At 42.9% G+C, this 20,000-nt stretch overlaps 1 protein-coding gene across 4 annotated transcripts in view; it reads left to right on the top strand.

Annotated features, from left to right (window-relative positions):
- The window catches only part of plxnb1b (plexin b1b), a 105,676-nt gene that overhangs the window by 19,063 nt on the left and 66,613 nt on the right, over nucleotides 1–20,000 (top strand). For all 4 annotated transcript variants that reach the window (XR_013325506.1, XM_077711776.1, XM_077711775.1 and 1 more), the window contains exons 5-6: nucleotides 9,958–10,090; nucleotides 19,511–19,667. Coding sequence is in view for 3 of the 4 variants with exons in the window: in XM_077711776.1 (XP_077567902.1) it covers nucleotides 9,958–10,090; nucleotides 19,511–19,667 (290 nt within the window). In the remaining variant the exon portion in view is untranslated. The remainder of the gene's footprint in view (nucleotides 1–9,957; nucleotides 10,091–19,510; nucleotides 19,668–20,000) is intronic.

Raw genomic sequence — 20,000 nt, 5'->3', positions numbered from 1 at the left:
TATATCTATATCTATATCTATATCTATATCTATATCTATATCTATATCTATATCTATATCTATATCTATATCTATATCTATATCTATATCTATATCTATATCTATATCTATATCTATATCTATATCTATATCTATATCTATATCTATATCTATATCTATATCTATATCTATATCTATATCTATATCTATATCTATATCTATATCTATATCTATATCTATATCTATATCTATATCTATATCTATATCTATATCTATATCTATATCTATATCTATATCTATATCTATATCTATATCTATATCTATATCTATATCTATATCTATATCTATATCTATATCTATATCTATATCTATATCTATATCTATATCTATATCTATATCTATATCTATATCTATATCTATATCTATATCTATATCTATATCTATATCTATATCTATATCTATATCTATATCTATATCTATATCTATATCTATATCTATATCTATATCTATATCTATATCTATATCTATATCTATATCTATATCTATATCTATATCTATATCTATATCTATATCTATATCTATATCTATATCTATATCTATATCTATATCTATATCTATATCTATATCTATATCTATATCTATATCTATATCTATATCTATATCTATATCTATATCTATATCTATATCTATATCTATATCTATATCTATATCTATATCTATATCTATATCTATATCTATATCTATATCTATATCTATATCTATATCTATATCTATATGTATATCTATATGTATATCTATATGTATATCTATATGTATATCTATATGTATATCTATATGTATATCTATATGTATATCTATATGTATATCTATATGTATATCTATATGTATATCTATATGTATATCTATATGTATATCTATATGTATATCTATATGTATATCTATATGTATATCTATATGTATATCTATATGTATATCTATATGTATATCTATATGTATATCTATATGTATATCTATATGTATATCTATATGTATATCTATATGTATATCTATATGTATATCTATATGTATATCTATATGTATATCTATATGTATATCTATATGTATATCTATATGTATATCTATATGTATATCTATATGTATATCTATATGTATATCTATATGTATATCTATATGTATATCTATATGTATATCTATATGTATATCTATATGTATATCTATATGTATATCTATATGTATATCTATATGTATATCTATATGTATATCTATATGTATATCTATATGTATATCTATATGTATATCTATATGTATATCTATATGTATATGTATATCTATATGTATATGTATATCTATATGTATATGTATATGTATATGTATATGTATATGTATATGTATATGTATATGTATATGTATATGTATATGTATATGTATATGTATATGTATATGTATATGTATATGTATATGTATATGTATATGTATATGTATATGTATATGTATATGTATATGTATATGTATATGTATATGTATATGTATATGTATATGTATATGTATATGTATATGTATATGTATATGTATATGTATATGTATATGTATATGTATATGTATATGTATATGTATATGTATATGTATATGTATATGTATATGTATATGTATATGTATATGTATATGTATATGTATATGTATATGTATATGTATATGTATATGTATATGTATATGTATATGTATATGTATATGTATATGTATATGTATATGTATATGTATATGTATATGTATATGTATATGTATATGTATATGTATATGTATATGTATATGTATATGTATATGTATATGTATATGTATATGTATATGTATATGTATATGTATATGTATATGTATATGTATATGTATATGTATATGTATATGTATATGTATATGTATATGTATATGTATATGTATATGTATATGTATATGTATATGTATATGTATATGTATATGTATATGTATATGTATATGTATATGTATATGTATATGTATATGTATATGTATATGTATATGTATATGTATATGTATATGTATATGTATATGTATATGTATATGTATATGTATATGTATATGTGTATATGTGTATATGTATACGTATACCCACTTACCCGCCTACCCACCTACACACATACACACATACACACACATTCAAACATACATACATACACCCATACATACACTCATACATACACCCATACATACATACACTCACACACACCCTTACACACACACCCATACACACACACCCATACACACACACCCATACACACACACATGCACACGTACACACATACACACATACACACATACACACACACACATGCACACATGCACACATGCACACATACACACATTCACACATACACACACACACACACATACACACATACACACGTACACATACACATACATACACATACACGTATACACATATACACATATACACATATACACATATACACATATACACATATACACATATACACATATACACATACACATGCACACATGCACACACCCATACACACACCCATACACACACCCATGCACACACCCATACACACACCCATACACACACCCATACACACACCTATACACACACACATACACACACCCATACACACACCCATACACACACCCATACACACACCCATACATACATACATATATATATATACAGATATACAGTGTTCCCTCGATTATCGCGGTTAATGGGGACCGGGACCACCCGCGATAAGTGAATTTCCGCAAAGTTGGGATTTCCCTTCAAAAATGCTTAATTTGAATTTAATTCCAATTATTTTGTAATTTTTTAAATTTTTTTTTATTTTTTAATTTTTTTAAATGGCTTTTTTTGTCTGCTGCCGTGCTTCCGGCATACCACACTGTAATGCCGCAAGTCAGGATGCTCTCCACAGTGGCTTTGTAGAAGGTTGCCAGAAGCTTGGTGCCCAATTTGTCCCTTCTCAGTACCCTGAGAAAGTGGAGTCGTTTCTGGGCCTTCTTCACTACCACTGTGGTGTTTGTAGACCAGGAGAGCCTATCCGTGACATGGACTCACAGAAATTTGAAGGATTGGACCCTGTCTACACATACTCCGTTAATGAGGAGTGGGGCCAGGTCTGTGTTGCGCTTGCGAAAGTCCAGGATAATTTCTTTAGTCTTTGTGGTATTTAGTGTAAGATTGTTCGCCGTGCACCAAAAAGACAGTTTGTCGACCTCGTCTCTGTAAGCCGACTCATCCCCGCCTGAGATGAGTCCGATCACAGTGGTGTCATCGGCAAATTTGATAATGGAGATTGACTGGTGGGCTGGTGTGCAGTCGTATGTGTACAGGGAGTACAGGAGGGGACTCCTTGTGGTGAGCCAGTGTTCAGTGTAATGGAGGAAGAGAGGTGTGGACCCATTTTGACAAAATGTGGTCGGCCAGTCAAGAAGTTCTTTATCCAGCAGCAGATTGAAGAGGATAGTCCAAGGTGGTAGAGTTTGTCCTTCAGAATGTCCGGCTTAATGGTGTTAAAGGCTGAGCTATAGTCAATGAAAAGCATCCTCATATGAAAATGTAAAATGAAAATGAAAATCAGACATAGGCATTGTTGTCATCATTGACTTGACAAAAACCCTAGTAGTCATCATACCCTCAGCAGCGTATGACAAAATTGTATAGTGCTTCTCCACAAGTTCGTCTTCCCAGGCCAGACACATTTATGACATTTATTTATGACATATTCATACTTGTTAGCTCTCCGCCTTGAGCGCCATTTTCCGGCGACTACAAGTTGCCTCACCGATGCCAACAAGAATAAGATGGATCACTTACCTCTCAGTCTTTATACTTACCCTCCCTCAGTCAGCCTGTGGAAGGCAGATCTGCACCAAACGACCTTCCTGTTACTTCAATTCGACTTGACTTAATTTCATAGTAGGGATATGTGTAATGAAAAATGAAAAAATGAAAATCAGACATAGGCATTGTCGTCATCATTGACTTGACAAAAAGCCTAGTAGTCATCATACCCTCAGCAGCGTATGACGAAATTGTATAGTGCTTCTCCACAAGTTCGTCTTCCCAGGCCAGACACATTTATGACATTTATTTATGACATATTCATACTTGTTAGCTCTCCGCCTTGAGCGCCATTTTCCGGCGACTACAAGTTGCCTCACCGATGCCAACAAGAATAAGATGGATCACTTACCTCTCAGTCTTTATACTTACCCTCCCTCAGTCATCCTGTGGAAGGTAGATCTGCACCAAACGACCTTCCTGTTACTTCAATTCGACTTGACTTAATTTCATAGTAGGGATATGTGTAGTCGTCACGTCACGTGTTGCTGCAGGTTCAGAGACCTGATGGCTGTTGGGAAGAAGCTGTCCTTGAGCCTGTTTGTCCGTGCTTTGTAGGACCTGTAGCGTCTGCCAGATGGAAGCAACTGGAACAGGCCGTGTCCAGGGTGGTATGGGTCTCCAACAATGGACCCGGCTCTTCTGATTTATCGGGGGTTGGCAATGTCTTCTAGGGATGGCAGAGAGCAGCCGGCGATCTCCTGGGCAGTGTTTATCACCCTCTGTATGGCTTTTTTGTCTGCTGCCGTGCTTCCGGTATACCACACTGTAATGCCGTAAGTCAGGATGCTCTCCACAGTGGCACTGTAGAAGGTTGCCAGAAGCTTGGTGTCCAATTTGTCCCTTCTCAGTACCCTGAGAAAGTGGAGTCGTTTCTGGGCCTTCTTCACTAACACTGTGGTGTTTGTGGACCAGGAGAGCCTATCCGTGACGTGGACTCCCAGAAATTTGAAGGATTGGACCCTGTCTACACATACTCCGTTAATGAGGAGTGGGGCCAGGTCTGTGCTGCGCCTGCGAAAGTCCAGGATTATTTCTTTAGTCTTTGTGGTATTTAGTGTAAGATTGTTCGCCGAGCACCAAGAAGACTGTTTGTCGACCTCGTCTCTGTAAGCTGACTCATGCCCGCCTGAGATGAGTCCGATCACAGTGGTGTCATCGGCGAATTTGATGATAGAGTTTGACTGGTGGGCTGGTGTGCATTCGTATGTGTACAGGGAGTACAGGAGAGGACTCAGTACACAGCCTTGTGGTGAGCCAGTGTTCAGTGTAATGGAGGAAGAGAGGTGTGGACCCATTCTGACAGTTTGTGGTCGACCAGTCAAGAAGTTCTTTATCCAGCAGCAGATTGAAGAGGATAGTGCAAGGTGGTAGAGTTTGTCCTTCAGGATGTCCGGCTTGATGGTGTTAAAGGCTGAGCTATAGTCTATGAAAAGCATCCTCACATAGTTCCCCTGGTGCTCCAGGTTGCGCATTGCTGTGGGTAGAGCCACGGCGATAGCATCCTCAGTGGACCTGTTTTCTCTATAAGCAAACTGGTGAGGGTCAACTGAGGGGGGAATTGTATTTCTGATGTGTCGGGCCACCAACTTTTCAAAGCACTTCATGATCACAGGCGTGAGAGCAACAGGCCTGTAATCGTTCAAGCTGCCGATGGTTGGCTTTTTGGGGACAGGAATGATGGTGGCAGATTTCAGGCAGCCAGGAACGATGGATTGTCGCAAGGACCGATTGAAAATGTCCGTGGAGACTCCTGCCAGCTGTTCAGCACAGGCTTTGAGCACCTTGCCAGGTATTCCGTCTGGACTAGCAGCCTTCCTGGTTGATTGATTGATTGATTAGCCTCTCTGGTACTGAATTCTGGGGGTCAAGCTTCTTTTTGTTCTGTGTTGTGTTGTATGTCGTAGTGATAGAAAAACCGGTTACAAATGTTCTCTTAATCGTCTAGTTTTAAAAATTCTGCGACCAACTTTGGTCTTGTCCAGAGGTCTTGGATGGTTAGATTTGTGGGGTCATTTGTACACGAAAAAAGATGTTCAGTATTGTGGGGGGAAAAGTTGCATTTTGGGCAGGCATCTTGTATTCCTGGATCAATCCTGGACAGGTAGCTGTTTAGTTTCCTGCTGTAGCCTGATCTGAGCCTGGCGAGCTCGGATCTCACCTTCCTGCTCAGCAGTTTTTCTTCTTGGTTTATTAGAGGTGGTAGGGCATTGAGGACTTTGTTGGGTTTTGCCTTGTTGAGGATGTTTTGAACTTCTTTGGTGTGAATGGATTTGACGCATTGTTTGTAGTCTTCTTTGGTAGGATTTGGCTTGTCGTATTCTTTTTCTATTTCCTTGCCATGCTGTGTGATGATGGTCTTTTTCATCTTTCTTGGTTTCTGGTTTGCTTGAAGAAGTCTGCGACCTGGATGGCCTTCAAGATGGCATGCCGCCAGGTACTGCTTTCCGATCATTTCACAGTGCTCCTTCAGAGGCATAACTGCGCACTCAGCATGCAGGTGGTCTATGGCTGACATAGAGAGACATCCGGATGCTATCCTGAGTGCTTGGTTTTGAATTGATTGAAGCCGGTTCCAGTGTGTGTCTTTAATTATTGGCGACCATACTGGGCTCGCATATTCAAGGACAGAACGGACGATAGATTTGTATGTTAGGAGTAGTGTTTCTTTTTCACAACCCCAGCTGGAGCCTGCTAGTGATTTAAGTAGGTTCAGCTTTTTCTTTGCCTTTGCAACTGTCTGCTTGATGTGCGGGCCAAAACAAAACATAGTGTCAAATGTGACGCCAAGTAGTTTGGGCGTTTTTTCCAGTTTTACTGGTACCCCTTTGATGGTGATCTTGGGATGGAGGTTAGCTTCAGCAGTGGCTGGGGTAAACCAGGTCACTGTGGATTTCTCCGGGGACACAACCAGCTGTCGTTCTTCTAAAAAATCTTCCAGCTTCTCCAAGAAGTTGTTGGCTTTGGCAGAGAGAGATTTGACGTCCGTACCTTTAACGAAGATTGAAATATCGTCCGCATATTGTATTAGAAAGACATCTTCAGGTATTGCAGGAAGGTTAGAGAGGTAGAAGTTGAATAGTATTGGTGACGTAACCGCTCCTTGCGGCACCCCTGTCCTGACATTGCGCGAGCTGGATGTAGCATTCCTGAAATTTACTCTTGATTGTCTTCCTGACAGGTAGCAGTTGAGCCATCTCTTTATACAGCTCGGTAGGGTGGTCAAATTCAGGTCTTTGAGTAGCTTTTCATGAGAGACCTTATCAAATGCCTTGCTAAGGTCGATTTGGACTAGCAGGGTACGGTTTGCCGGTGTATTCTCATTAAAGCCGCCTGCCACTGATTCTGTGAACTCGTGCAGAGCTGTGACAGTGGAGTGGTTTGACCTGAAGCCATGCTGGATGTCAGGGACTGGTAGATGTTCTGTGAGGGTTGGTAGAATAACTCGGTCTAGGATCTTTATGCTGGGACATAGAAGAGAGACGGGACGGTATGATGAGGATTCATTTGCAGGTTTACCAGGTTTGAGAAGAGGAATAATGATTGAGGACTTCCAGATTGCAGGAATCAAACTTGTTTTCAGGGACAGGTTAAAAATGTCGGTTAAATATTGTAGTCCTTTGTCGCCTAAATGTTTAAGGTGAAGAGTAGATATTTTGTCTGGGCCTAAGGCTTTCGAAGCCTTGGCTTTCTTTATTGCTACCTTTGTCTGGCTTATAGTAATTGGTTCTATGTTGTTGTTGTTTTTCTTCAGGTCTTTTGTAACTCGTCTTGCTGTTCTTGTTGTCTTGTGGGGTATTACTGATGAATATTGTTTGTTGAATTTGTCCGCTATTTTCTTTGGAGTTGTTATGTATTTACCTTTAAATTTTATTGCTTCGTTGTTGCTTGCTTGTTTGCCGCCATTTAAATGTTTTATCAGTCGGAATAGTTTGGTTGTGTCCGATTTTGTGTCTTCAATTGTTTCTTTCCATTTCTCTCTCCTATGTTTGTTTATAATTGATTCTATCTCTCTATTTAGTTCTGTTATACGTTGGGAGTCCGGATCAGTTTGTCTTAATTCGTCTCTTGGTTTTCCTTCCTGGAGCCTTCCTGGTGTTCACAGACTGCATTTCCAGTCTCACTTCCTGTTCCCGAAACTCCAGTGTATTGTCGCAGGGTGGTGGTGGGAGTGTTGACACTGGGTCTGATTTGTCAGTTTCAAAGCGGGCAAAGAAATGGTTCAGTTCCTCCGCTATTGAGGCATTCGCGTTTACAGACATAGAATTGTTCTTGTAGTTAGTTATATGTCGTATTCCCTGCCACATCTTCTTTGGGTTATTTTCTTTGAAGTGCTCTTTGATTTTCTTAGTATATGCTGCCTTGGCCTTCTTTATGCCTCTTTTCAGCTCTGCTCTGGCAGCTCTATACTTTCTCTTGTCTCCCGATCTGTAAGCGGTGTTACGACATTTGATAAGTGCTTGTGTCTCTTTGGCAGGCTTTTTTATTAGGAAAAACTTGTATCCGTTTGTTTGTAGTAACGTTGTCAATGCAGTTTCTGATGTAGGAGAGTACCGTTTCTGTATAGTCCAGGAGGTCGTTTTGTTCGAAAAGTTCCCAGTTGGTGCGGGAAAAGCAGTCCTGCAGCTTAGAAAGAGCCTTCTCGGGCCAAGTTTTTATTGTCTTTATTTTTGGCCTTGTCTGCGTTCAAAGTGTGGTGTACGCAGGGGTTAGAGATATACAGAGATGGTCTGATCCAGCTAGATGTGGGAGAGGATCAGCTTAATAGGCATGTTTGATGTTCGAGTAGACATGGTCGAGAATTTTGTCTTGTCTTGTATTGCATTTGACATATTGGATAAACTTGGGTAGAACAGACTTTAAACATGCTTTGTTGAAGTCACCAGCGACAATAAAGACTCCATCAGGGTGGTCGAGCTGTTGTTTATTTACAGCCATTTGCAGTAGGTCGAGAGCTGTGTTGACGTTAGCATTTGGAGGTATGTAGATAGCCGTTACTATGACGACCGTTAGCTCCCTCGGTAGATATTTTGGTCTGCATCATATTGCCAATAGCTCCAAATCCGGAGAACAGTGAGTGTCAATGATCTTGCTTTCACAGCACCATTCGTTGTGTATGTACATGCATAGTCCACCGCCTTTGCTTTTTCCTGTTAGTTCTTTGGAACGATCGTTCCGAAAAAGCGTTCGGCTAGCTAGTGACAGCGCAGCGTCGGGTATATGATGGTGTAGCCATGTTTCCGTGATAAGAATAATGTTGCAGTACCTTACAAAGCTGTTGGTAGCAACTCGAAGTTCCAACTCATCCATTTCGTGGGTAATAGATCGGGCATTTGTCAGAAAGATACTAGGAAGCGAGGTTCGGAATGGTTGTTGTCGGAGCCTAACCGCTAGGCCCGCCCGGCAACCCCGCTTCTGTTTTCTTTCTCTTCGCCGTCTACGTCGTATTTTTGGAGGGCTGGATATCCACTGAGATCCCGGAGGTCTCCGGATGTTCTCGGGGATATCGAAGGTCATAAATTTAGGTTTCTTGCCTTTCCTTCCGAAAGTGATTAGGTCTTGGCGACTATAGGAAAGCGAACGAACTGGAGAGCAGTGAGCCGCTGCACCCGTGCGCTCTGCCATCTTAGCTCTGATTTAATCCTTTTAATGATTTAATGATTTAACAAAGAAATTAATTACTACACATATATGTATAATAGTAATACAGAATAAATCCAACAACCATATATAATACGGGTAGAGAGAGTGAAATTCATGTTATAACAAAAAACTGTAAAATATGTTGTTTCACTGTAATAATTGTATTTTTTTTCCCAAAAAAATCCACAAAGCTCTGAGTCCGTGTTAGCTGAACCGCGAAGTAGCGGGGGAACACTGTTTATATGTAAATATATATTTATTCATATAAGTGTTGCAGCATTTACATGTTGTATTTTTATGCCATACTACTTTTAATTTTTCGCTACTTAGACAAATTATTGTATATTGGCACAATGATTTACAGGTCAAAGTTTTGTAACCTGAAAAAAATTCTATGTTGAAGCATTCGTAAGAAGAGGTACCACAATGGTGCCTGAGAATTAAACACGGACTTGGCCTTTTCTATGCAGATGTGTTTTGCAGTCAAATTGTCTCCGCGGTGAGGACATGGGCCAGTGGCTTTGGAGCTTTGACATGGAACAGCAGTGTTTGGCTGTTCAAGAAGTCAACCCATCGAACATCAGTAGAGGGGAAAGCAGAACAGTAAGACTGCATTTAACAAATAAAAAATATAAAAATTTAATGGTGTGGATCTAGTTGGATTCATAGATATTGTTACATTTACACAACTCGTATGTTTATGACACTTGTTACGACCCCCCCTGGTGGTAAGATGTACCAGGGAGTCACAACTACTACAGCAGAAACCCCCGGCCAATGAGGAGACAGACACGCAAGGCAATTAACATTAAATGATAATTTATTAACACCAAAGTCAAGAGAAAACCAGAACTACAAGACAACATAGGGGAGGCAAAAGGTACTAAAGTGGCACCCTTAAACATAATGTATACCCAGGCTGACAGCCGTAACTCCACTGTACACCACTAAGGCAAAATTCCTGACAACCACTATATGAAAGAATTTTGCACCTTACATTTCACATATTGCAGGTAAATATTTCATCTTCATACACTTGTCCGACTAAAGAGGTGTCATGATCGCAAACGCTATATTGTATTGAAACTATACTCCTCTTGGGAAGCAGATACTTCTATCTAAAATAGTGCCAAACTGCCACTCAATCTGTCTGAATTTATGTATCATAAGTGATCACATGGCCCATACACATAATCCAGAAACAAAACGGTTAATGAAAAATATTATTCCTCACATGGTCAGGTGTGTCGACAGTTGGGCGGCAGCCAACAGAGGTGTCCTTGGTGGTTCTATCCCTGGCTCTTCGAACGTGGAATGTCACCCCTCTGGTTGGGAAAGAACCTGAGCTAGGGCTTGAGGTCCCTTTATGACCGGTGTTTGAGTCTGGTCCACGTAGACGGCAGTAAGTCGGATCCGTTTCCAGTGGGGGTCAGATTTTTGCAGAGGATGTGGCTCTGGTGGCTTCATCAGACCGTGATCCCCACCTCTCGGAACGATTCACAACCTAGTGTGGAGCGGTCGGGATGAGATTAAATAAGTACCTCCAAATCTGAGATCATGGTCCTCATTCGGAAAAAAGGTGTCCATGCCCTCTCCAGGAAGTATGTCGGGATCTTGTTCACGTTTAAGGGAAGAATGGCACGGGAGATCGAATCGGTGCAGCGCCTGCAAGGATGCGCATTCAGCACCGGTCCCTCGTGGTGATGAAGGAACCTATGGTTACTAGCTGAGGGTTGTGACCAAAAGATAGAAATCCGGCATACAAGCAGCTGAAATAAATTCCCTCTGCAGGATATCCGGACTCTCTTGGAGATAAGGTGAGAATCCAGGAGAGGCTCGGGGTAGAGCCGCTGCTCTTCCGTATTGTGAGGAAACAGATGAGTTGGCTCGGGCATCTGATCAGGATGCCTACATGGCGCTGCGGTCACGTCCCACTGGGTGGAGGCCACGAGACCGACCTCGGACTTGCTGGGTGTTGGGTCTGTAAAACAGATTCAGGAGCAGGCACAGAAAGTGAGACCAATTTAAAGAAATAGGTTAATTGCCAGACTGCAGAATGGGGAGAGCGCGAACAGCTGTGAACACAGACTGTTCCTCGCAACTCTCTCAGAATGAGTGGATCAGTCATATACGTGAAACCAAAGAGTTGTTGGCAGGGCTAAGTTTTGATTAATCAGTGTCAGACAGTTGAGTATTTGCGCTGACATGTCAACCATCTGCAGGGCAAAGTTTGTATGACAATGATGCAGGTAAAGTATGACAAAGATATGTTTATAACTCACAAACTGATACAATATAACCAAGCAATTGCAAAGCGACTTTGTCAGCTTATCTTCCAATTCTTTCCTGTTATGAGTATAAACACATTGGAACCTCGTGCGTTAGCGTCGCTACTTTTAAACGAAATTCTTCACAATTACTTCAAACTGGAATTTAGACTGACCAGAAGGGGGCGAAAACATCAGGGACAGATTGGGGTATGGATTGTTGCATCTGTATACAAGTTAGCATAAGTTAGGTTTCAACAATCATGGTACGTTTGATTAAAGCTGAGAAGCAGGGTAAACAAAATGTTAGGATAACAAGCACAAGAGCAATAACAGTTACGAACGGTACTAGGGATTTCAAGAGTCTGTCCATGAGCCCGAGAAGAACCAGTCAAGCCATCCTTAGGAACCGGATCTTTTGTCATAGCGTTCTGTATGCTCTTCATAGTTTTTAATGAATCATGGACTGAGTAGAATTCATTGGCAGGGATGACGGTGCAGCTTGAGTCTCCTACCATGGCACACACCTGGATAATCATTTGGGTCATGGCAGTTATTCGGACTTCTCGGCCTTGTTGTAGTCTGACTAATGCGTTGAGATAGGCCTGGAATCTGTAGCTAATGACTTCCAGACGTAGGGTGTTCTTTGCTGCTCATACCCAGGGGAACAGCCATTAAGATTTTGTAGGAGACTGACTGATGTTTGTGTTCAAGGCTGACATCCGAGCCCCACTTTCGATCATGGGGGTGGCCAAAATCACACGGTGAGGTCCGTCCCAACGTGGAGATTGCCAGCACTTTCTTTTTATGACCTTGACGAATACCAGGTTGCTTGGGGACGGGACCTCCTGTGTGGGAGACAGAAGATGTCATCAGATAATTTGCAATCATCACAGTTCTTTCTTGGAACATTTTGCATAACCACTAGGTGAGGGAATCAGTTTCTCCTTTCTCTTCTACCACCAGATCTTTTTCCCACATTGGTAAGTGGAAGGGTTTGCCGTTCACTGCCGCAACTGGTGCTTTTGGAATGATTCTCATGTAGGTTTCTACCAGGCTCAGGCATTCTGGCCATGGTTTTTCTGAGTTTGAGTTTTACTGTTCCATTGGTTCTTTTAACGAGTCCAGCAATCTGGGGTGGTAGGCGCAATGATATTTCAGTTTGATTCCAAGATGTTGTCCCATAGTTTGGATCACGTGGTCCACGAAGTGAGCACCATTATCACTATAATGATTCTTGGTATTACATTGCTTGTGTTGGGTTTATTCTCTAATACTATTATATATGTGTGCATTTAATAATTTTTGGATGAAAGCATTCTTCAAATTGTCTGAAGAGATCTCGGGGTCATAACCAGTCACCTAGTCCTCGTTCCAAGGACTGTTGATCTGACATCTCACCCAGTCCCGGGCTCAGAGGACGGTTGATTTGGGTTTGCAGTGAAGTCGTCAAGCACTCTTGATACCAGCAGATGGATATCAATCACTCCCAGGAACACTCGCATTGTGTTCCCTACATTGTGACTTAATGTAATTGTTTTGAGGGATGAAGGCGTGATTGTTTAAATTCAAATGAAGTTTGCTTTTAGTTTCCTCTTCTTCTTATTGTTAAATACCTTAATTTTGTTATTATAATTGCAGATGTTTTTGCTTACGCTGTTGGATTAATCAATAACCTTGTAATTGTTTTGATTTATGGCTTTAAAGCCGTACGAGAAATTACTGTTCGGGGGGATTTTTCAGAGACCGAGAGGAAGTCTTGATGTATCTTCCCTTATAAGATTGCTTATCATAGATGCCTATTTAATTAAATGTCAATAATTGAATTAGATGTCTGCCTGCAGTGTTTGATAATTATGTTAAAAGTGTAATTATTAATGAACCTATCAGCTTGGAATGATTCTTTTGCATTTGGCATTTGCGACTGCCATGGCATCAGCTTTGTTGGATGCATATCTCAACCCACGTTTATGTGCCACTTTGGTTCAGTTTAATGAAATCCATGTTCAGAACCTCGAAGGGATATGTTTGCCTTGTTCCGTGCTTGGGTCTTTCATTGCCTTGAGAGTTGTGTCTACAGCATGTAAGACAGTTTTTGCACATTTTTAAGTAGGCTTGGAGATCTCTGGGAACATGCATTGTTTGTTGAACTATACTAACTGTTACGGTCGCGTCACGTAGTGCGACGCGATCGGAGGGGAAAGTGAACCCAGATGCAGAGTCGCCGAAGTAAATGGAAAAGGGGAGGCAGATATGTTGCTCTTGTAGCGTGATTTACGGGGTAACATAACATAAACAACTTAGCTTGATCATTCATTACAAACAAAAAGAAACATGCAGCGTGGCGTGGCGTCAATGGGAACGGCAATGACTACGAGGAAAAACATGAAATGAAACCAGAACGATCCAACAGCGTTCACAGAAAACCATAATGCTTAAATACCAAAAATAATCTAATCACGTAATTAGCCACAGCTGATAATAATCGTGACGTCATGCCAGGAGGGGCAATCCAGCCACTCCTGACAGTACATCCCCTCTAAGGTCCGGATCCTAGACGTCCCAAGGTCAATTCCAACATGAGAAGCAGGGAGGGTGGGTGGTAGACCTAGCATTGTCCGGTGGTCGTCCATACCAACCCAAGAACAGACGAAGGGGAGGTCGATCCGGCGGGCGTCCGCGCCAGCCTGAAACAAGACGAGGCAGTAGTCGGTCCGGCGGGCGTCCGTGCCGGTCAGAAACAAGACAGGGCAGTGGTCGGTCCGGCGGGCGTCCGCGCCGGCCAGAAACGAGACGAGGCTGTGGTTGACCCGGCGGCCGTCCGCGCCGGTCAAGAACGTGACGAGGCAGTGGTCGATCCGGCGGGCGTGCGCGCCGGCCAGAAACAAGACGTGGCTGTGGTCGATCCGGCGGGCGTCCGCGCCGGCCAGAAACGAAACGAGGCAGTGGTCGGTCCGACGGGCGTCCGCGCCGGCCAGAAACGAGACGAGGCTGTGGTCGATCCGGATCGACGAATTGCCACTCTCGACGTCACCGGCCTCATCCTCCAGGGGCACCGGCGAATTGGCACTCTCGACGTCGCCAGCCCCCTCTTCCAGGGACTCCGGCGAATTACCACTCTTGACATCGCCAGCCCCTTCTTCCAGGGACTCCGGCGAATTACCACTCTTGACGTCGCCAGCCCCTTCTTCCAGGGACTCCGGCGAATTGCCACTCTCGACGACGCCGGCCCCTTCTTCCTCCAGGGGCACCGGCGAATTACCACTCTTGACGTCACCAGCCCCTTCTTCCAGGGACTCCGGCGCATTGCCACTCTCGACGTCACCGGCTTCCTCCTCCAGGGGCACCGGCGAATTACCACTCTTGATGTCACCGGCCCCATCCTCCAGGGGCAACGGCGAATTGGCACTCTCGACGTCGCCAGCCCCTTCTTCCAGGGACTCCGGGGAATTGCCACTCTCAACGTCACCGGCGAATTGGCACTCTCGACGTCGCCAGCCCCCTCTTCCAGGGACTCCGGCGAATTACCACTCTCGACGTCGCCAGTCCCTTCTTCCAGGGACTCCGGCGAATTACCACTCTCGACGTCGCCGGCCCCGTCTTCCACGAGCGCCGGAGCATCGTCGCCACTTCTGGGCGGGCAGGCGCTGGACAGAGCGGTGGTTGGGAGAGCGGTGCTTGGGAGAGCGGTGCTTGGGAGAGCGGTGCTTGGGAGAGCGGTGCTTGGGAGAGCGGTGCTTGGGAGAGCGGTGCTTGGGAGAGCGGTGCTTGGGAGAGCGGTGCTTGGGAGAGCGGTGCTTGGGAGAGCGGTGCTTGGGAGAGCGGTGCTTGGGAGAGCGGTGCTTGGGAGAGCGGTGCTTGGGAGAGCGGTGTTGGGAGAGCGGTGCTTGGGAGAGCGGTTCTAGAATGGCTGTCCGTCACCAGAAACCTGATCCGTGGCTTCGGTACGGGTGCGACTGGCGACCCCTAAGGCAACGGGAGTACTTTGCGTGGCCTTGGCACAGGAGCTTGGGGCACTTGAAACGGCGTGGTCGGCCGAGTAACTTCGGCCACTTGGACAGGCGTGGCCGGCCGAGTAACTTCGACCACTTGGACAGGCGTGGCCGGCCGAGTAACTTCGGCCACTTGGACAGGCGTGGTTAGCCGAGTAACTTCGGCCACTTAAACAGCCGTGTTTGGCCGAGTAACTTCGGCCACTTGGAAAGACGTGGTCGGCCGAGTAACTTCGGGCACTTGGAAAGGCGTGTTCGGCCGAGTAACTTTGGGCACTTGGAACGGGGAGGGCTGCATAGTTTCTAGGAGATGCTGGTACAGTGAGGTCGGCCGAGTATCCCGGGACGACTGGAACAGCGAGGTCGGCCGAGTAACTTCGGGCACTAGGAAGGGCGTGGTAGAGTTCGGGAGAGGAGCTTGGACGGACGTGATCGGGAGAGGAGCTTGGACGGACGTGGTCGGAAAAGGAGCTTGGACGGACGTGGTCGGAAAAGGAGCTTGGACGGACGTGGTCGGGCGCGTAACTTGGACAGTGGTTAGTGTGTCCAGGCATTGCTTTCGCTTCCCTCTACGGCGTGGCGCTCGGCGCCTCCTCTGGGAGGATTGCACAGCACCCCCGCCATCACGTCGTGTCCCATAATAGGTGGTCAGCCCACTCTGTAATTGCTGGTCGGGGTATTTGGAGTAGGAATTAACGGGGGAAAAATAGGGGTAATGCTCCTCCAGTGGAAGGTCTCGGGGTCCGAATTGGTCGAAGAATTCAACATCGGATTCCGAAACGCCAGCGAAAAAATCTCCTCAACGATGTCTTCCTCACCAGAATCTTCAGGCTCCCTCCATGGTGAATCAATTCCGCTGGTCAGAGGCATAAGATAACTTGGGCAGTCTCTGGTGGTTGTACGCACCTGGGTGTATTGGCAAAAGTACTATATATCCCAGCAGTCACTGCGCATTTTACGCACCTCAAGTCAACTCTCCGCACACCTTCAGTTGCTTTTCCCACTTTCTTTTCCATGCACTTGCAATAATCTTTTCTATTCACTTACTAAAAATCTTCTTTTCACTTCCCATACAATGCATCCGCATATATTTCACATCCGGTAACCCTCCAATTTCCATTCTGAAGTCTGGCAACAAACCTACCTCCTTTGTCGCTTTCTCACCCATTTTAATCACTTACTTAATAGTTTTAACAACAATTTGATTCTAAATTTCCCAAAATTGTTCTCATTACTTTGTGATTCACCCAATATCTCTGAAGACACCAAGACCACAAGTCCCTGACTTTGTCTCTTAGCGGATTCCCTGACTCTACACACCAAGACCACAAGTCCCGGACTTTGTCTCTAAGCGGAGTCTCTGACTCTGTTCTTGTTCTACATACATCCCTCCAGACCTCGAACATTCATGTTCTACCTACGTCGGTTCAGACTACGAACATTCATGTTCTACCTGTGTCGTTCCAGACCACGAACATTCATGTTCTACCTACGTCGGTCCAGACTACGAACATTCATGTTTTCTACCTACGTCGGTCCAGACCTCAAAAACACATGTTCTACCTACGTCGGTTTAGACCAGGGGTAGGGAACTTATGGCTCTGGAGCCACATGTGGCTCTTTTGATGGGTGCATCTGGTTCTTTGCTAATCTGTGAGCTAAAATATGGAAATCACTGGTGACAGAACTGAGATATTAGATCAGGGGTGGCCAACCAGTCAGAGACCAAGAGCCACAATTTTTACTGTGTTACCGCAAAGAGCCACATTTTTTACTGTGTTACCGCAAAGAGCCACATTACACACATACCTTTGCTCAGCCAGATTTATTGTAAATGTCACACACCAGCATAATAATGACATAAATTGACTCCTACAGTACTAACAGCACAGGCCAGTCATTATCAACAATGAACATTGTGTGCACTGTCTCACACAGACAAACTCTCAGTTCAACCAAGTCCACAAACAAAAATATAATAATTTACAATAGCGTTTTTCTTTTACTATGCATGTTACTTAGTGGGACTTCTGTCATAAAATCAGAGCCTATTTTTGCGCAACATTCGCTCCTTGTGAGCTGTCATTTAATATGAATGGCTTTTAACTAGCGCGCCCACCACGTGGGTGTACACCTCGCTCTCCTATTGGCTGCTCCCGCCTGAGCACTCTCGCCTTGGTCTGCCTCGCAGGGGGTGTGGCTTTTTCAGCCGACGCTCGATCTTTGGGTACTTTTTGTGTGCGCGACGCCGTTCATTGTCGCTTCTGGTTCACGGGAGCTCTCCCTCTCTGTTAAAAACGTTTACTCAAATGACCTTGCTCCAACTGGGAAACTTTGAGGTATTTTCATCCCAAGCACATGCGCATTGGACGAAAATACCGTATTGAACTCAAGCGAAGCGCACACCCAAATAAAACACAAATACAAACTTTGATATGGACGTAAGAGCCGCATGAAACCGGGCAAAGAGCCGCATGCGGCTCGCGAGCCGCGGGTTGGCCACCCCTGTATTAGATCTAAAACTGCTTTAATCTTATTTTTTTGCAGTAGACTCTTTTGGAACGCATCCTCTCATTTATTGGCAACAGCATAAGAATCTTTTCAAAAATTCTCGTTTTTTCCACTTAATAAGTGATGAAATTACAAAAAGAATGAAAAGGCACTCTTATACATGTATATATTTTGACTTTTAAAATTTGTGGTATGGCTCACAATATTTGGAAAATATTTATTGTTTCTGGCTCTCTTTGTGAAAAAGGTTCTCGACCCCCTGGTCTAGACCTTAAACATTCAACACTACCACAGTAATAATACTCATTCAAATTATCACACTTCAAAAGACAGAAATCAAAGGGTGAATTCACGATCATTCTCGTTCCGGGCCTTCCCTGGTCTTGAGGACCCGTCATTGCAAAACTACTTTGTCAGCTTATTTTACACTGGGGATACTAGGTCTCCCTGTTCGCCCGGGAATGCCTTGGGATACTCCAGGAGGAGCTGAATGAAGTGGCTGGGGAGAGGGAAGTCTGGGCCTGCCTGCTGTAGCTGCTGCACCCGTGACCCGACTTTGGATAAAGCGGTAGATGAGATGAGAAATTATAAAATTAAGAAGATTAATCAATTAATAAATACGTATCAGCCAGAAAAATAAAAACAAAATTAATAACTTTTTACAAAAAGCCATTTTAAGACATGCTGGGGTTTGCAGCATGACCACATTGTCTTCTCAAATCAAATCAAAAGCCTTTATTGTCATCATACACAGCTGCGTATAACAAAATTGGTGGTGATACTCTACAAAGTGCATTTTCCCAGTAAAAAAACATAAAAAGTAATATGAAAGTATAAAAAGTCACTTCCCGGCTAGGTAAATTCTAAAATGATGCACAATCTAAGATATTGCACATTGTTATTGCACACACCGAAGTTATTGCACAGAAGGGATTGTGTCGTGCTAACGCAAGTTCAGAGTTCTGATGGCTGGGGAAAAAACTGTCTTTAAGTTTATTTGTCCGTGCTTTGTGATACCTGTACTGTCTGCCAGAGGGCAGCAGCTGGAACAGGTTGTGACTGGCTCTGCTGAGGTAGCGGGGGCTGGAAATGTTATCGAGTGAGGGCAGAGAGCAGCCGATGATCTTCTGGGCAGTGTTGATCACTCCCTGCCTTTCTGTCTGCTGCCATGCTTCCAGCATACCACACTGTAATGCAGTATGCCAGGATGCTCGCCACAGTTCTATTTCTTTTTATCTCACCTCTTTGTATAGGTCTATCTGTCAGTTCCTGGCCTTCCTGTATTAGGAAAAGGGGAGTTTTACTCCTGTTTTTTCAAAGGGCTCCACAGCCCTGCTACATTCACTGAAAGTGGCGTCACCTGTCACTCTCCACACACCAACCAAGTACCAATGGTACCTCCAGGACAGGGTGAGTTTTTTTCTTTTTTATTATGCATGTACTACTTTTATAAATTAAACAAATGACCTTTTTCACTCATTTTTAATTATCGGGTTGAACAATATATGTTCATGTTTTCCTGCAATTAAATTAATCCAGATTTTTGATATTGTTTTTTTTATGTTTGTATGCCCCCGCTTGTAATAAAAATATTGAATCGAATCAAGGTTTCGACAAGACGAGGTTAATCCAATCTTTTCTCTGCATTTCAAGTCTGTTGGCACAAATTGCTGATTTGAATAATATTAGAAATTGCTATGTCAGTGCATGAAGCCTTGGACTTCATGGAAGGAGGCATTAAAC

Source organism: Stigmatopora nigra, unplaced genomic scaffold (assembly GCF_051989575.1).
Source record: "Stigmatopora nigra isolate UIUO_SnigA unplaced genomic scaffold, RoL_Snig_1.1 HiC_scaffold_29, whole genome shotgun sequence".
Taxonomy (NCBI): domain Eukaryota; kingdom Metazoa; phylum Chordata; class Actinopteri; order Syngnathiformes; family Syngnathidae; genus Stigmatopora; species Stigmatopora nigra.
This window is presented reverse-complemented; position numbering and strand designations above follow the sequence as displayed.